At 27.9% G+C, this 17,938-nt stretch overlaps 6 protein-coding genes across 7 annotated transcripts; 2 read left to right on the top strand and 4 right to left on the bottom strand.

Moving 5' to 3' along the window:
- Window positions 1-45: 45 nt before the first annotated feature.
- Window positions 46-2,761, top strand: LOC122717625 (caspase Dronc). Its single transcript, XM_043941864.1, has 7 exons — window positions 46-158; window positions 313-489; window positions 588-832; window positions 931-1,213; window positions 1,289-1,548; window positions 2,167-2,434; window positions 2,510-2,761. Exons 2-7 carry the CDS (start codon window positions 349-351, stop codon window positions 2,627-2,629), a joined length of 1,317 nt encoding a protein of 438 aa, XP_043797799.1. The 5' UTR covers window positions 46-158; window positions 313-348; the 3' UTR covers window positions 2,630-2,761.
- Window positions 2,762-3,681: 920 nt separating this feature from the next.
- On the bottom strand, window positions 3,682-5,625 carry LOC122717627 (proteasome activator complex subunit 3). The gene is made up of 5 exons (XM_043941866.1): window positions 5,520-5,625; window positions 4,916-4,948; window positions 4,506-4,826; window positions 4,269-4,405; window positions 3,682-4,170 (listed from the first exon to the last, which is right to left on the bottom strand). Exons 1-5 carry the CDS (start codon window positions 5,553-5,555, stop codon window positions 3,948-3,950), a joined length of 750 nt encoding a protein of 249 aa, XP_043797801.1. The 5' UTR covers window positions 5,556-5,625; the 3' UTR covers window positions 3,682-3,947.
- A 473-nt stretch (window positions 5,626-6,098) lies between these two features.
- Window positions 6,099-8,303, bottom strand: LOC122717626 (26S proteasome non-ATPase regulatory subunit 11). Its single transcript, XM_043941865.1, has 4 exons — window positions 7,729-8,303; window positions 7,267-7,661; window positions 6,868-7,192; window positions 6,099-6,794 (listed from the first exon to the last, which is right to left on the bottom strand). The coding sequence occupies exons 1-4, from the start codon at window positions 8,047-8,049 to the stop codon at window positions 6,564-6,566; spliced, it is 1,272 nt and encodes a 423-aa protein (XP_043797800.1). The 5' UTR covers window positions 8,050-8,303; the 3' UTR covers window positions 6,099-6,563.
- A 414-nt stretch (window positions 8,304-8,717) lies between these two features.
- On the top strand, window positions 8,718-10,770 carry LOC122717629 (transmembrane protein 17B-like). Of its 2 annotated transcripts, none has more exons than XM_043941870.1 (4): window positions 8,718-8,854; window positions 8,944-9,047; window positions 9,129-9,242; window positions 10,623-10,770. In XM_043941870.1, exons 1-4 carry the CDS (start codon window positions 8,791-8,793, stop codon window positions 10,635-10,637), a joined length of 297 nt encoding a protein of 98 aa, XP_043797805.1. In that variant the 5' UTR covers window positions 8,718-8,790; the 3' UTR covers window positions 10,638-10,770. The 2 variants fall into 2 exon arrangements, with proteins under 2 accessions (XP_043797805.1, XP_043797804.1); XM_043941869.1 differs by lacking the exon at window positions 10,623-10,770 and adding an exon at window positions 9,311-9,687.
- On the bottom strand, window positions 9,496-11,056 carry LOC122717628 (glycolipid transfer protein). Its single transcript, XM_043941867.1, has 5 exons — window positions 10,666-11,056; window positions 10,525-10,580; window positions 10,317-10,438; window positions 10,033-10,183; window positions 9,496-9,881 (listed from the first exon to the last, which is right to left on the bottom strand). The coding sequence occupies exons 1-5, from the start codon at window positions 10,808-10,810 to the stop codon at window positions 9,711-9,713; spliced, it is 645 nt and encodes a 214-aa protein (XP_043797802.1). The 5' UTR covers window positions 10,811-11,056; the 3' UTR covers window positions 9,496-9,710.
- Window positions 11,057-11,721: 665 nt separating this feature from the next.
- Window positions 11,722-15,502, bottom strand: LOC122717624. Its single transcript, XM_043941863.1, has 3 exons — window positions 15,109-15,502; window positions 12,642-14,173; window positions 11,722-12,448 (listed from the first exon to the last, which is right to left on the bottom strand). Exons 1-3 carry the CDS (start codon window positions 15,295-15,297, stop codon window positions 12,235-12,237), a joined length of 1,935 nt encoding a protein of 644 aa, XP_043797798.1. The 5' UTR covers window positions 15,298-15,502; the 3' UTR covers window positions 11,722-12,234.
- Between the last annotated feature and the right edge of the window lie 2,436 nt (window positions 15,503-17,938).

Here is a 17,938-nt window from a genome sequence, read left to right as displayed (position 1 = left end):
CCGTTTAATTTTTTTTTTAGATAGAACGTTATATTATAAAAAATTAGTATTTTATAATATTATTTTAAACATATTTAACAATATTATTTTTAATAAGATTTGACTAATACAAATGTATCGAAATATATGAATCAAACTGTGATATGTGAATATTTCAAGTATGTGATTCATTTTATGACTTTTTTCATAATTAATCATTTTTGATATCAATATTGATTTATATTAGGAAAAATAAAGTAAAATGATATTTATGAATGAAAATAAAATCAAAATAATTAAATAAGTTAGTAATAATTTCTAAATAAATGACAGATTTTATTAATAGTATAATATTATTATCATTATTTAATGATGGATCAAAAACATCGGGAAACGATAGATTTATATTGTAAGGATATTGTACCTAGAATAAATATAATTAAACTATGGCCAAAGCTTATCGATAACCAAATTTTTAATAGAGATGATGTGAATATTTCACGTTGGAAGGTAAGAATATATTTATTTAAAATATTTTAGTAATAATAATAATTTTGAAATTGCAAATTACATAATAATTTGTATATATTTATAATATTTTTATATAGAAAAATCTCACAGATAAAGCAATTGTACAAGATATATATTTAACAATAAAAACACGGGGACCTTTTGCATTTTATCGTTTTGTAACAAGTTTAAGACAAAGTGATCATGATGATTTAGCAGATATTTTAGAAGGAAAAAAAATATTTTCTAATGATAATATACAAAAAAATGTTAATTATGAAACTACGAAGGATAACAATATATATGAAACAGCTTTTCCAGAAACAGTTCCAGTTATAGAAGAGTAATGTTTAAAATTATATCAATGAATTTTGACTTATTTTTATATTTAAGTTTTATTATTTAATTACCATAACCATTATATTTTTTTTTTTATAAAAGAATACAAGATGACTTTTATCGTAATATACAAGTATCTGAAGTACCTCTACAAATTCAAGTACGAAAAGCCACAAAATTTTTAGATGAACCTGTATATGAAAATGTTCAAACATATCCAATGCGTAGAAATCCTCGTGGATTGGTTTTAATAATAACAAATATTGATTATAAACATTCAGACAAAGAACCTAGAAGTTCAGCAAAACATGATGAATCAAATTTAAAACAATTATTTGATCAAATGGGTTTTCATGTTATTTCTTATTGTAATTTAACTGGAGAGGTAAACATAATAGTTTTGATTATTAGAAAACAATTAGAAAATTTTAAATTATAAAGCATTTCATTTCTTTTTAAGGAATTATTGGATAAAATAAAAAAATTTTCTCAATATAAAGAATTACGTAATGTTGATTCTTGTTTTATTATCATTAGCAGTCATGGTAATATTCATCCCCAATATGAAATCACAGAAATAGTGGGTGTAAATCGTAATGAAGAAAATGAAATGCAGAATTGCAAGACTGTTTTATGTACAGATATTTTGGATTATTTTACTGCAGAAAGTTGTCCTCATCTTGCAGGGAAACCAAAGATTTTCATTTTTCAACTATGTAGGTAAGTACTGAAACTATCATAGAAATTTTTTTCAAAAATACATATAAAATATAGCAAAAAATTATATACAAAAGAGTACAAAATAGTTTTTTATGAAAAATGAGAAAAAATATGAAATAAAATAAAATTTAAAATAAAATTTTTTTTATTGAAAACTTAATTTTTGAATTTATTTTATTTATATATAATTAAAAATTATATTATCGTATCTAATCAATTATTATGGATATAGAATTATTTTCAATTATTCTTCTGATACATTATCAATGTTTTAAAACTTATATATTAAAGTTAAAAAAAGATTATTATGATTTTTGTTTTTCAATCAAGAATATATGCATGTATAATTACAATGCAAATAATAATAGATAATTTATAATCATATAATACTAGGATTATTTAAAATCACTTGAAAAAGATTTATAACTAATAAAATTTAGTCATAATTCTGTATATGCAGCAGATTTTGAAATTAGATTTTTTAAAAAAATATGTTTTCAATAAAAAAACATTATCCTATATTTTTTTATATTCTATTATCTTGTATCCATTTATATTATGATTTCATATCTTGTGTAAATATATATAATAACTTATCAATATAAAATAATTTTATAGAGGAGACAAAAAACAAAAATCAGTAAAAAAACCCAGACATACAACAGATACATCTAATTTACATACTTCTGAGGAAAAGATAAGTTTTAAAACAAATAGTAATAAGGAAACAATGAGAAATTATGAAGACATGCTTATTGCACATGCTACTCTTCCAGGATATGTTGCTTTTCGAGATAATATAACTGGTAGTTGGTTTATACAAATTTTGTGTGAAGTATTTATGAAATATGCTCATAATACTCATGTTCAGGATTTACTAAATATGGTGAATAAATTCTTTTAATATATATTAATATTATTTTATACATTAGTTACAATATTATTATTTGATGTTTCACAGGTTGATGAAAGATTAAAAATACAAAGAACGACTAGAGAAGAATGTCAAACATTAATGGTGACATCGATAGGATTTAATAAACATTGTTATCTCAATCCTGGTCTTTTTGAAGAACCATGATTTAGAATACTTGCCATCAAATAAAACGCGCAATGTATATAACAATTATTTTTTGTATATGTATTGTCTATCATGAACTATTAAAGAAATCAGACATATTTTATTTATGAAATAAATTTGTGTTGTATTACATTTTCATTACATTTTATAAAATATATCAAGAAATATATATAAATTTTTATTTTTTTTCTATACATATAATGTATCTATATATGTCGCATAAAATATTTTAAATCTGTGTTAAAATAATAATCGTGGGTATTGTAACGATACGCACGACAAGAAAAAATAATATAATAAACAAATCAAGCTTTTGTAAAAACAAAAACAATAAAAGACATATTAGAAAAAATAATGATTACGATGACGAAAAACGGACTAACATCCAATTAATACTTACATTTGTATAAATACAATAATAACTTCAATATTTGCATCATTCGCATACAACGAAATTTATTCGTAATAAAATATAGTATGTGTAATAACGATACGTATTTTTAAATGAACAGTTATGTACACACACATTTACATTATTTGATATTATATAAAATAAAAACAATAAAAACAAAAGAAGAATGCAATTCCGAATAATATAATTTATGACTAAAAATAAAATCTGGGTCAGGTTTTCATATTGTAAATCACAATTAAAAGAAAAAATGGTTTTTAAGTTAATATGATTTACCAAAAAATTTGTCATATTTCAATTTATGTTCTAACAATCTTACAACTGTAAATTACAAATTACATGCTTAACTATATTCTAAATTCAAGTATGTAAGTGAAAAGATAAATGTTTCAACACTTTTCTATTTTTCATAAGTACGTCACACCGTGCAGTTAAATAGAATTTACGAAAATTTAAAAAAACGAAAATTGATAATAGAAATTCACATTATTCACATGAAATTCACAGAGGAAGGAAATAGGAAAATTGAAATTATGAGAAATTTTGTAATAATTAAACAGTTAAGATTCAAAGTTATTTTAACTTTTTGTTAGTGGAAAATGCAATTATAGTTGAATTTGCTTAAATGATACTCAATGTATTTTCCTTTCATATATATATTTTTTGCTAAAGTGTGCAGAATCATTATCATTGTAACTTATAATGCCGATTTAGATTGCTTTGGATATGGCTCAAGTGAATGACAATGAGTCAACGTCACGGCGACCGAATAAAAAAAAATAATTTGAATTTTCTATTGAAAAATCAAGAATAACACTCTCTCCGGCGTGCAGATTTTTTTTCTTTTTGTTTCTTTTTTCCATTACAATCCTGTACATTATTCAATAGAAATAGCATATATAGCATTTAATACAAAGATTGCGCGTTGGAAGAGCGAGGTTTTTTTATCTTCTCCAAGTTCTTGATTACCAAATCGTGCAAAGAACAATAACGATTACGGACCTCGCACATAACTAGCCATAAGCTTACATATTCTTTTTCATCTAATTCTTGAACTGCTCTTCTATAATCGCTGATGTGTGGATATTTTGCAACTTTACTAACAATCTTTCCTCTAGAGATAAAATACCTAACAAAATACCTTTGTGTGACTTTCATCGAAATAGAAAACTTTGTTAACTATTTCATTGAAATAGAAAATTTCAATATTATTATAATTCATATTACCTAGATATTTGATCGAAAAATGCAGCAGCTTCACTTTCAACTGACTGTATTTCAGCAAGTGTATCTTCTTGTACTGACACACCAAAATTATTACCATCTTCAATTTTTGGAATCAAAAATGAAATCCACATTTTCAACTGGAAATTCAAAATTTAACATTTTTCATTTAAATTCAAAATTTTCATTTAACTAGCACAAATATTAAAATTTGCATAATTTGCATCATAGATTATATACCAAATTAGAATCTTCCAATAGTTGTCGAATATAAGGTTTGACTATGTGAATAAGATCACACAAGGGCTTGTTACAAGGTACAGGTCCATTTGGTAAAACCATCACTTTGGTTCCACTGGTATCATCTATACTATTATCTACTTTTCGTTTTTTTGTAGTAGAATCATTTTCGGAATGATTAAGAATAATAGGATCTGGAATGGGTACATTTAAATCTTGATGAACATCTGATAATTTTCTATTGCAAAAACCAGGGGTTTCCAATAATTCATTCAATTTAACAATCTTTTCTGGAAATCCTTTTAATAATAGTTGTTCAGCCTAAATGAAATAGATATGTATATAATGTACTTTGAAACAAAAATAGATCACTTATAATTATATGAATAAAGATAATAGCATTTGCTTACTTTTGTTTTTAAGGAATCCTTGTATTCTTGAACCTGCAAAATAAACTTGAAAGGTAAATATATTAAGGAAGATGGTCACATTCAATTGAAAGTTGATATTTTGTTTTAATTATAAACATACGAAAATACATATATATATTTTTCAAATATAATGAAATTATAAGTATTTTACTTACAAATTTATGTATTTATCTCAAAAATAAAATATTTTAAACAAATTTTTAAATTATTCTAAAAATTAATGTATTAATTAGAACATTAAACGAACATAAAAAATCACATAAGAAAATCGAGAATTCTATTGTCGATATAATAATACAGGTATAGTTTTGCGTAAGCAATGAGATAATGTAAGTGATCAAGGCCAATTACTAAAAATGTAAAAAAAATGAAAGAATTAATATATTTAAATACTGAAGAAATGCATTTTTTAAAAAATATTAAGGACAAAATAAAAGATATTATTTTGAACATAATGATGCCGGTGAGTTAAACGTTACATTAACCTAAGCGTTCTTACTTGTAATATACCAAATGTATTTTATAGATTACTTAATTTGATCCTTGTTCTCTGTAATTTAAACTATAATATAAAATATTTTACCTTCTGTGCTGTAGTATCCGCCATTATACACTCCATGAAAAAAAAAAGTTTATAAAATATAACCACACTGTCCCTTTGTTGTAACGTACAACTTCAAACAGGAAGTAGTGGTGAATATTCTTACTACGCCATCAAATCAGAATCTATATTGTTAATAATTATGATATTCTTTTCAGAATTTGAAATGTTATTTGAAATTATTTTCTGTTCAAACTCGAAATGCTATGAAACTAATATAATTGTGATAATATGCATGTTAAGATTGAGAGATATACAATAGAATGATAATATTTTCATTCTTTTACTTTCTTAAAAATTCTTTTTAATTCTAATTAAATTGTTTTTATTATAATCTATAATCAAATATACAATTAAGAAAATATAATTCTATCTTGTTACAATTGATAGGCATAGAATATTTATTCAAAATGATAAAGTTTTAATTTTAGTTATATCAAAAATAAAATCAATAATCAAATATAATGATATATGATAATATGAAACATAGAAATAAAAAATAGAAGGAGAAAAAGGATAATATGTAATTGAATACGTAATTTTATAGATATATTTTAAAAAATGTAATTCTTTTAAATCAAACAACATACAATTTTATGAATAATGAATATATTTTTTGATATTTCGGATAAAATTAAGTAAATTGATAAAAAAATGAATTATTTCATTCATTGTGTTCATATTTTGCACATCAAAAATCATCCTTTTAAATCAATAAAAGAAATCTGATATACATGATTATTCATCACGATTCGTGTATCTATGATGTAATTATTGTTAATGTATTTTTACGCATACGCGTAAGAAATGATATTTTCATTTGAACTATAGGTTCAAAATTTTACATTTTTAACTTAATAAGAATCAGTACCAAGTGTAATGCTAAGATAGGAGCAAAATTTATATTACACAATAAACGGACATATTGGAAAACAAAAATTAATTTGATTTTCAATGACACGAAATGATAGTTGATGATAATAATTACAACTGCTGTTGCTGTTTAGAAATATATATTAAATAAGGCTAAGTAAGTTTCTTTGCTTTTTGATAAAGTGTATCAACGACTTTCCCCATGCTATGTATAGTATCTAATGCAATCTCATAAGTTTTATCGCGAGGAGTGTCTTCAAAAACAATTAAAACACCTTCGCCCTGATCAAGAACACCTCTTAATTTTTTATCCAATATCATTTGTGAAAGCTTCTTCTCCACTTGTGTAAGTGGCAGTGATATACAGGTCGCAATATGACTGACCTACATGAAAAAATAGAATAAAAAACGAATTTTAAATGATCAATCTATAATATTATAAGGTAAATTATTATACCTGTACACGTGAATAAGGTTCAACCAAACGGCATAAATTTTGTTCAAGCATTGCATCATAAAGGGAACCGAGGTGAGCACGTACAATTACATCATCTTCTAGTTCTTCACGATATTTTTTCACAGCAGTTTGAAAATCTGCTAATGATCGTCGGTGGCTAGCTTCGGCAACTGCCCGCATTGCATCTAAATCCTTTCCTGCATACTTAACAGCTAATTTTCCTGACATAATTGATTGAACATCTTCAGGTGTACGTAACATAATTTTTGAAAGTAGCATATATTTTAAAGCTGTTAAAGCTTTTGGACTTTCTACACTATCATATCTGAAAAGAATAATAATTACAATGAAAAACAAAAAGTTCCCAAATACAATATATTATTGAAAGAAACAATTTACCCTTCAAATGCTTCATAAAAGTAAGAATATGCAGTTTTAAAATCTCGTTCATCGGCAGCATGTAAAATTCCTGATTGTAAATCTAAAGCAGCTTGCATTTTAGGTGGACAATAAATTGCATTAGCAGTTGTTCTAGCACTGGTAAGAGCTGCTCTTGCTTTTGCTAAATTACTTAATGCATGATAGGTTTTACTTTCTAATAACTGTACTTCAACCAAGAGTTGTTTATCATCCAATTTTTTAAGTTCTTTAAGTAAAGCTGATCCCAATTGTAACGCTTCACTGTACATACCAGTATCAAAATATAATGCTATTAAACGCGCTTCTAATGATTGCCTTAAAAATGTCCTACGTTCTTCTTTTGCCCATTCTATACATTCTTTGCATAGTTGAACCTGTTAATAAAAGAAAAATTGATGCTGAACTATATATGAAAATTATAAAAAATATATATGAAAATACCTCGATGCCAATACCAGCTTCTAAATCCAAAAAAAAATCTACTAAGGATCGTACAAGTTTAGCAGCTTTTGCTTTGCTAATCAAGCTAAGAAATGGTCTGGTAGCTTTAATTAATTCTGCCAGTTCTTTTGCCTTGCCTTCTTTCTTGTAAAGTTCACCGAGATGTAAAATACCTTGTTCTTTCACACGAATGTTATCCTCGTCATCTTCCGTAACACCAATACTTGGATCGGAGACGATTTCATTTAAAAGTGAAATACCTTCACTACGATTCGTCATTGAAACTGCTTGTGCACGTTCGAATAACATTGCACCGGCCATTTCAAAAATTTTCACTGCTTTATGAAGATGAAAACGAAATAGGATAACCTTCTTTCAAAAATGATTAATGTTATTTTTTGAATAAACGATCAAATTTGTTAAACAATTTTTATGTTTTACTGACAGTTTTATCTAATGTTCTTTAATATTTTGAATGTCGCATGCGCTTTTATGCACAGCTACACAAATTTTATAAACGTCTACCGTTTGTCACTTTATTCGCAATCCGCTCCAGTCTCAGAGCTACAAAACACATGTCACGCTACTACGTGAAACAAATTAAATGTGCATTAAATGTGAAGAATTGTAAGATTGATATGAATTTTTTTTCCTTTAAATTGTTATTATTATTAATTTTTAATAAATTTAATAATATTATTATATTTTTTTTGCATTTAAAATTTATATATATTTGCATTTTTCTAAACAATTTTATTATAAATAAGCAAATAAGAGATAGAAATTATAAGTACAGGAAAAGAAAAAATATATAAGTAATAGGATAATATTATACTAAGAAAATTCCAGATCAAGATTATATATATATGTTTATATAGATATATTCTGTTATCAAATAAAATATAGTGGTATATGTATATAAACGTACAAAAACTGAATAAATGTAAATTCAAAGTAGTATAAATATATAAAACGATTATAAATATTTTTTTATATATGATATTATTTTTGTTATGATTATTTTTAAACTGTTATAACTATGTTAAAAAATTAGTTTTAAAAATGGTGAAATTTACCGAAACAAATATTATTAATGAAACATCTTCCAACTTAAAGTATTATGATTGTAAGTTGAAATTTATATGAATACAACATTTCTTCTTTAAAAAAGAATTTATTAAAATATATATATATATGTATACAAATATGTTCCAGATAATAAAACAAGATCTAACCTACCGTTTCAAATAGCTTTATATTTGAATTTATGGCTTTTTCCAATTTGGCTGATAATTAGTATAATAAACTTGGATGCAAAAGTAAATATTATTTTTTAATAAAGTTACAGAATCATTATTTAATAAAGTTATGTATATTAATTTTCTTTATTGTTCTTATAGTACAATAATTTAACAAATATTTATAAATTGATAGCTGTAACAATATTTTTGATACTTTCAATTTTTGAAAGTTTAAAATTATATTTGGGATATGCAGGAAATCTTATTGGAAAGGTAATTTATCTAATTTATTTATCATAGAATTTGGTTTTTAGTATTTTATAATATAAAAAAATTATCAGATTCCAGAATTAACTAGTTGTTGGTTAATTTCAATATTGATACAACTTCCTCTAGAGATGTATCTTTTATTTGATTATTGGATTTTATTTCATTATAGTGAAATATTGGTCAATTCCTTTATGGTTTGCCTTCTTTTTATTGAAATTATTACAGGTATGATTGCTTTAAAAAATTTGGCAAATCATCATGCTAAAGTATTTTATTTAATGCATTTATACGGTGTACGTACAAATGATGGACGGTAATTTATCTTCTAAAATAATTTTATAACTATATAGAACAAGTACATTTACAAGTAATTTTTATATTAAAATACAAATGTTTGATTTTTTGTTTGGTAAAAATTTCTAATCAATGCAATACCTAATACTATTTAATTAATTATGTCTTATATCATGATTAGCTATCAAGATTATGAGTTCTATAAAATAACTGTATTACTGATACATTTTTTCGTAAACGTATTAAATATGTTTCTATATTGTTGATAACAATATCATTTTCAATATTTTGTTTATTGGTAAGTGCTTGTAAAAGTTGTAAACGTGTAGGAACCATACGTGAAAGTAGCTGTTAAAAAAATAAAAAATTAGTATAATTAACAAAAATAGATAGAAAAAAATGATAAAAACGATAATTGAATAATAATTTATAACTTATTATTGTTCAAAAAATTATCAATAATAAGAATATGTTATATATGTTTTGAATGAATGTTTACATCAAAAAGTTGTTGTGCCATCCAACCATGATATGGTTCTAAAGCTTCTTTATAAGATTTTTTTAAAAATGCAACTAGATCTTCTGTTGGTGTAGCTGTTTTAGCATCTTCTACAATTTTCTCGAAAAAAAGTAAAATCATATGTAACGCTCTGTAATTGTTAAATTGAAATTTCGATTCAATCAATAAACATAGTAAATAAAAAAAAAAATGTATAAATTGAATTAAATTGAATGAAATAGATAATTATATATGTCTATACATTATAGGAAACTTGCACGAACCTTGTTAACCACAGTAAAGCATCCGTTGCGATTAAATTAGTCTCGGTAGCTTTTTCAATTAAAATCATGTCTTGTAGAATTACATTTCTTTCTTTATTCGTTGCATATCTTGTTTCGAGTTTCTAGAATTATACTTGAATACTATGAATGAATTGTATATTATAATATATGATTACATTTTATTATGTACATAAATATATATACTTACGTCAATGTTTCCATTAATATCATATTTAACTGGTGCGAATACTTTGCCAAGTTTTTCTGAAATATTTGTTTAATTTTTTATTTTTGTTCTTTATATAGGTTATATGGCATTGACTATAAATATATGTAAACACATACATACCAACAATTCGCACAATGCCTCGTGCTGCATTCAAAAATTCATCCGTTTTTATTTTATCGTCCTCTGGATCGATTTCTGGAAATAAAATTTCAATTTCATTAACAAGCACATCGTTGTCATCATTAGCACTCGAAAAATGTGCCATAATTTTACGATGATGATAAATTTCACATATAATTAAAAAACAATATATATATATATATATATATATATATACATATATATATATAGATATTTTTGTTTTGAAACGTTTTAATAGTGTTCTTTTATGCTTTATCGTTTATTTACTACGTTTTATCGATCGGTAGTTTGCAGCAATATTTTTGGTAAGTACATATGTTACTTTTTACGAATACGATATGTGATACTATACATATACAATTTAAACACGATTTTGATATACTAAAATTTCAAAGAGTAATCAACAGCTTTTAAATATTCTATGAAATAGATAATATAATATTTTTTAATTTTTTGATAAAATTATAGATTTTAGAATAATTGCGAAAATTTTTTTTATTTTTTTTATTAGATAATTGAATTAAATAAATAAAATATATATTATCATTGAATTTTTATGATTTATCAATTTTTTTTAATTTCAATGATATATCATTGTTATCAATATCTATCAATATCAATTATTTTCATATTATAATTATTTATAGTTATTGTTAAAACATTTAATGACGATAAATTTTTGATTCATTTTATTAATTAAAATTATTATAAAACTAAATTTATATTTATGAAACTGTATATATATATATGCACATACAGCAGTTTAATAATAATGTTATCTCATTTTCTTAAACCGTTAAAAATAAATAATTTTTATTTTATAGCGTTCTTTTCTATAATTGTACATGTATTTACATATATATTCATCACATAAATGTATATAATCATTAGCGCGCAATGTATTTTTTATTAAGTATAATAGTATAATAATTATTATGCCACAAATCCACATTTAGAATAATATATATAATAATATATATATATATATATATATATACAAAAGGTACTACTGAAATTATTGAAACCAAACAGCAATGTATGAAATTTTTATTTTTTCTTCTCTCATTTAAATACAAGCATATACATCTCTTTCTTTCTCTCTCACATACATACATTCATTTACTTACTCTTATCATTTTACTATTAGAGATTTATTATAGAGATAATAATCTCTATAATAGAGATATAATAGAGATCTCTATAAGAGATTATAAGATTTTTTAGTTTTGATTTAAAAAGCTTTACTATTGCAGTGATCATAAAAATTATCGTAATGGAAAAAATATGTCTTATAACATATAGCGTTTTAGATAAGCATATCTTAGACAAACATCGATAATAATTAAAAAGCAAATATATATTGAGATTGAATTTTGTTCAAATTATTTTTAGCGACCAAGCATTATCGTTAATTATATTAAATCGTGCTTATTGATTCTAAGAAAATTATAAAAGAACATATGACTTTTTGGCAATTTGAATTGGTTGTATTGTCGCTATTAAAATATAAAATTTGTAGTAAAGCGTATCAATATAATGCTGCAAATTTCAAAATGCCGTTGGAAGAGGATATTTAAGAATATTGCCAGTCGAATCTTCAGCAATGAGAGTCAATGCGGCAATAATATGTGGTGGAGCTAGTGGAACTAACGCCTCCAAGGGTGGCCGAGAGCCTGGAAATTGTCGAGAACCAACCACCATTCCACCAGATGTTTCTCTAAGTTCTATTACTCGTACTCCAAAACGCGATCTTATAACATTCCTGTGATCAAAGATAAAAATACATATGATTATCATATTTGGAAGAGAAGTAATAGGAAAAAGTAAAGAAAAGAATGTATGAAAGGAGGTGGAACAAAAAAAGAAAGATGGAAGAATATGTGTATGGATCAGGTGGGTGTTCAGTGTGTTTGTGTTAATGGATCAGGATCGACGGATCAGGCATTTGATTATACCTTTTCCCATCATATTCGATGTCGTGGAAAGGTCGAGTAAAAACGTTGTCCATCTCGCTGTTGAACCATCGATGATAGGCGAGAAATGCTGCGCAAGACGGCGACCAAAATGTTCGATCAGTTTGTGAATTAGGAGTTTGTTCCAATGCAGGTTGAGTTTGTAAGAGACTCTTGGAAAAGGATCTGTTGAGTTCTGGACTAGCGGGTGCGGATAGCCTGCCGAGTAATCGTGAAGGATTTTGAGAAGACGAAGGGCGGGACGATTCGGAAAGCAGACGATTTCTTCGAGGGCTTGCTAACAGAGCATACGGTTCTTGTATTGTGACCGTCACGCTGAGTGGCCTACTTAATGCGATCGTTGTATGTTGAGGATCTCTTCGTAGTACAGGGTTGCGATTGAAATCGATTCCAGCTGCTCCGACAAATACACGATCAACGTAATCGAATCCGCGGCCCATTATGCCTTCACGAGTATGGCCAAGATCGAAAGTGTGCCCTAATTCATGGAGAACTGCGCCAAGAGTTGTGGCGAAACAGCCACCATGTGTGCCGCGATAATTACTATCATCCATTAATTGTTCTGTATCGATGATTGTGGCGTCAAGAAATCTAGATAATATTTGAGCCATGCAGGTGGGCCATGTATGAAGACAAGCTGAACCAAATAACGCTAATCCACCGCCACCGAGCGCGGCATGTCCTTGAGTTCTCGCAAGAGTGTCTTCGTGAGTGCGTGGATTTGGTGCACCTCGATATCTGGTACACGAAAGAAATGCAAGATACTTGCGATCTTTCGATGCCAAAGGACCGGTCATTAATTCACGCGCGATTAATTCCCAAAGTTCCCGTTGATTCATCGCACGTGCTCGATCGACATCAAGCATGCTATGCATAACCAAACACTCTGCACCATCCAAGTCTCGTTCCAGTTGAAACGTTTTCCTTCCGTAACCTGCCTCCCTTAACTTTTCGGCGGTGAGAGTTTGTAAAAGTCGGGCACCAAGACCTATTCTTGTCGCAGCGCTTTCCGGCGACCGATCTTCTCCTCGTGGACCTTGGAAATATCCATCGTGCCCAGAGCAAATCACATAGACGGGAGTTACGCGTAATCTTGTTGTCCTTGGTTCGTGAATTAAAACAAGTCCTTTTCTTTGACCTGCTGTTTCGAATTCCAACTTATTTGGACCTCGTGTTAGTTCTACTATCGCACGAAATTCACCGGACACGATTGGCCATTCGGAACTTTGATTTTCTTGATTTCGTACAGTGATGAAGTTACACGCCATTGGTGCACGACCTCGTATCAGAGCTAAGCTATAACATAAGCTCTCTCCATCCACTAAATTCGTCACACATATTTCTTCTGGATTCCCATTTGTTGTAGATTTATATTGCTGATTCTCTCCTTCTAATGGAAATCCTCTGTTACCTTCGTAATAACATTTTCGTTGACATCGTTGTTGTTCTTGTTGTCGTTCTTGTTGTTGTTGCTGCTCACGAAGAAGATTTGCCAAATTTGTGTCTGCAAGTACCTGTGGGGGTTGTGTGTTTTTACGTATAATTTTAGGATGCATTGTAAAATGATAACAAAGATTAGAGAGACTAGAATGATGAGAAATACAACGACGGCGATGGCGACGGCAACGATGATAACGATGACGACGACGATAACGACGACGACGACAACGACAACGATGACGACAACGACGATGATGACGAAGACGACAGTAAAGATAATAACGGTAGTAATTGATGATGATAGCGACGGTAAGGATGAGGACGATGATAATAATTATTGTTTCGTTTAAAAAAGATCGTATTGTATTTATATAAAATTAGAAAAGCAAAGATATAATTTTATTCTATCTTTATTTTTTTACAACTTTAATTATTTGATGAATGAATAACAATAATAATTTCACAAAAAAGTGACCACACCGACATAAAATGACAATTCCAAGAGAAGTGCTGCGATCTTGTGGTGAATTATAAAAGCTTTGTATGGAGTAGAATCTTTCAAGTTTTTCCCACTTCAATTTTCGCTCTTCAGATTGTACCGACATGTATCAAGTAAAATGTCGAAAGAAATAAGACAAATCGATTCATTGATTTTCTTTGAATAGCAATTGAAAGTTTTGTCCAAATTACATAAGATACTGGATTTTATTAAGAAAAAGTTCTTTCCGAAGAAATATAAATATGAGCAATCACCGGTAGGATTGTGATAAATAACGAAATAATATGTCCATTGTACTTCCACCAGAAAGGAATTTGGTAGTTAACATTGGGTAATTTGATACAGAAGAAGGATAAAGAGTTTCGAATTGAAATAACAAAATATGTCGATAAAGAATTATTCGAATTCACGTTTAATTGTCAAGAATACACGTGTATTTAACAAATTGAATCCAAATGTTTGAAGCTATAACAAGATTTACGGCTTTTCAATTTCAAATATTTCACTTACCATTGTATAAGAAGTGTGTCGAAATAGCAGGCAGTACACGTTAAAAAGGAAAGGAAGGGAAGTACGTGCTGAACGATCAGCTTCAGCCGGCTCCGTACATACGGAGAGATAGACTGTGGCGCCGAGACAATGACGAACGGCGGGTTGCGGTACTATGGCGCAGCGGCGCATGCAGTCGCGCACCCGCATTCGCGTTTCTCTTCGTTCTTTGTTTCTCTTTCTTACTTTCTTCCTTTTTTCACATATTACATTAACATCCCCTTCGTCGTATTTTCTTCTCTTTATTTATTAAGAGATCTCACTCCTTTCCTATGAAAGCATCCTTCAATTTCCTATATTTCGCGTTGTCATTTTTGTGTAACAATCTATACTGTATATATGTATAGATATGTATCGGATATTAATACATTTATGAGATATTTTTGGAGATACTTTTTGATTCTAGAAATACAAAAGTTGATATACAAAAATATCAATTGAGATTTATTTATTAAGTTATGAATAATTATGTTTAATAATAAATGTTGCAAAGCAAGACGAAGATAGAACGAGATAATTCTATCTCTATCACAGTGTCTCGATCTATCTCCATTTCTCTTTATTTAATGCAAATAAATTATATATAATTTAATAAATAAATTGTAATCGATATTTTTATATAGCAATTTTTGCATTTGTTTATCCTCTAAAATTGATTTTTTAGATATATCACGAATATTATTTCTTTTTTTTTTTATTTAAAATATAAAATGGAATGTGGAAAATTTTGAATAATTATTATTTTAAAATAATAATCAATTAATTTGAATTTTTAATTTCGTAATTAAAATGTTATTGAATTCATAATTCCTGAATGATTCGATTCAATTCGATTGAAATCAAATACACACACACACACACACAGAGATTGTTTTGTTTGAAAAAACAATTTCTTCATCGAAAAGCAGTATTTCAAATTCAATATTATTAAGATAAAGTCTGATAATTTTTATATACGCGAAGGAGAAAGATATAGATCGCAATTTTTCTAAATAAACCATGCATTTATGTTTCGAATAGTTTATTTTAATGATAGTAATCAGGCAAATTGTGATCGATACCTCGTCAGTCAGTAAATAGTATACTTTATGATATAGTGCTTTATTTGCAAAGATGAGTTCAATTGTGACGTTACAACGTTCGATCGACTAATTGCATATGCGCATGATCACGAATAGAGTAGATTCGTAAACGATGTCAAGGATGTTAGTAACAACTAACATCATTTTAACAAGATGTTTTCTATTCACGATTTCAATTCATTTCACTCCCAATACTCTATTCTCTGCCATATTTAGATATATAAGATGATAATCACGATTAGATTTTTCGCCCACTTTTTTCATCCTTTGTACTTACATATGTTTCGATGAAAAAAAAAAAAAAAAAAGGTAGAATGATATTTTAACAACCAGAGCGAGAGAAAGGTAGAAGTTATAAAATATATATACATATATAAAATTACACAGACAGATACATAGGCGAAACGCAAATAAATTTTGAACGTCTAACATATTTTATTCGCGAACATAGTACATATGTATTACTCTCATTCTACCATACGTATCTTTCATCCATCGGCTGTATACGTAGGTATAAATACAAGAGGATACGTAGGTATATAATACAAGAGGATGCAAAATATATGGCAAGTGTCGTTGTCGTGGGGTTAGCGACCGTGAAAGTGCTCCCATGTAAAAGTAGAACGACAGTTTTTCAAAATCGTTGCGACGATTGCGTGCGCCCACAACCGACCTACTTGACGATCGGTCGTTGCACCGCACCTCAGTTTCCTTCGTTGTTGTGGACCATTGGTTGTTCTCGAAATACGAAATACATATGTATACGTACTCTGATACCCGCGTACACTGTAAAAGAAAGTGTGACTTTATTCTAATAAAGCTTTCGAAAAAAAAAAAAAAAAAAAAACTATCCTTTTTACCTTACCACGATACAATATACGTATATACGTATGATACGCATACATGTAGAATAGATATACATATATATATATATATATACACGTATACGCATATTTTCGACGAGGAAAGAGAGGGCGCCGCGCAACACATGTGTAAAAAATTAAAGAAAACGGAAGTGAGGGGAACGTAAAGATGGAAGAGAAAATTGTGCGCTCTTGGATGCACATTTGTACACGACGTATGTAATATCGATATTCAATCGATATTTGTATCATCCGTTCCTATCATATCATAATCGTGTTCACACGATTTGCGTTGTGCGGCACTTGAAACGGGAATGTACAAGAAATGGACGACTTTTCCTACCGAAAACTGGGTCGCGTCGAAAAAGCGAGCCTTCCTTTCTTATCATTATTGTGATCTGATCGTGATCGTGATACTCGCGATTGTTATCGATTGCCCATAATGTTACGCTTTTTTTAATGCAAGTGGAGATACTCTGAATATTATTATTTTTTATTCTCTCATCGGTTAACATCTATATAACGTCTACGAATATCTATATACGCGTATGAGTATTTATTAACTCTTTTTTTCCTCTCGATCCCCTTGCACACCTTGTTTATTTCTTTCCGTTATACTTTATACACGGGCGTCAAGATGGTGGTCTTGTCGCAACCGTTCGTCAACAAATGTTTAATTGGACGGGCAAGATTTTTTCGCGATCATAGAAACAACGTGTGCAACGTTCGATGATAAGACGAAAGCATACGAAAGAAAGCGAGACTATGAAGGTAAGCCGGGGAGAACGAACTATACTGGAGAGAGTAGGCCAATGCCAGTGTCAGCGGCACGGCTAGTAAGTGTCT

The sequence above is a fragment of the Apis laboriosa genome, unplaced genomic scaffold (assembly GCF_014066325.1).
Source record: "Apis laboriosa isolate Shangri-la unplaced genomic scaffold, ASM1406632v1 scaffold53_cov140, whole genome shotgun sequence".
NCBI lineage: Eukaryota > Metazoa > Arthropoda > Insecta > Hymenoptera > Apidae > Apis > Apis laboriosa.
The sequence above is the reverse complement of the archived record's forward strand: the minus strand, read 5'-3'. Positions and strand labels throughout refer to the sequence as shown.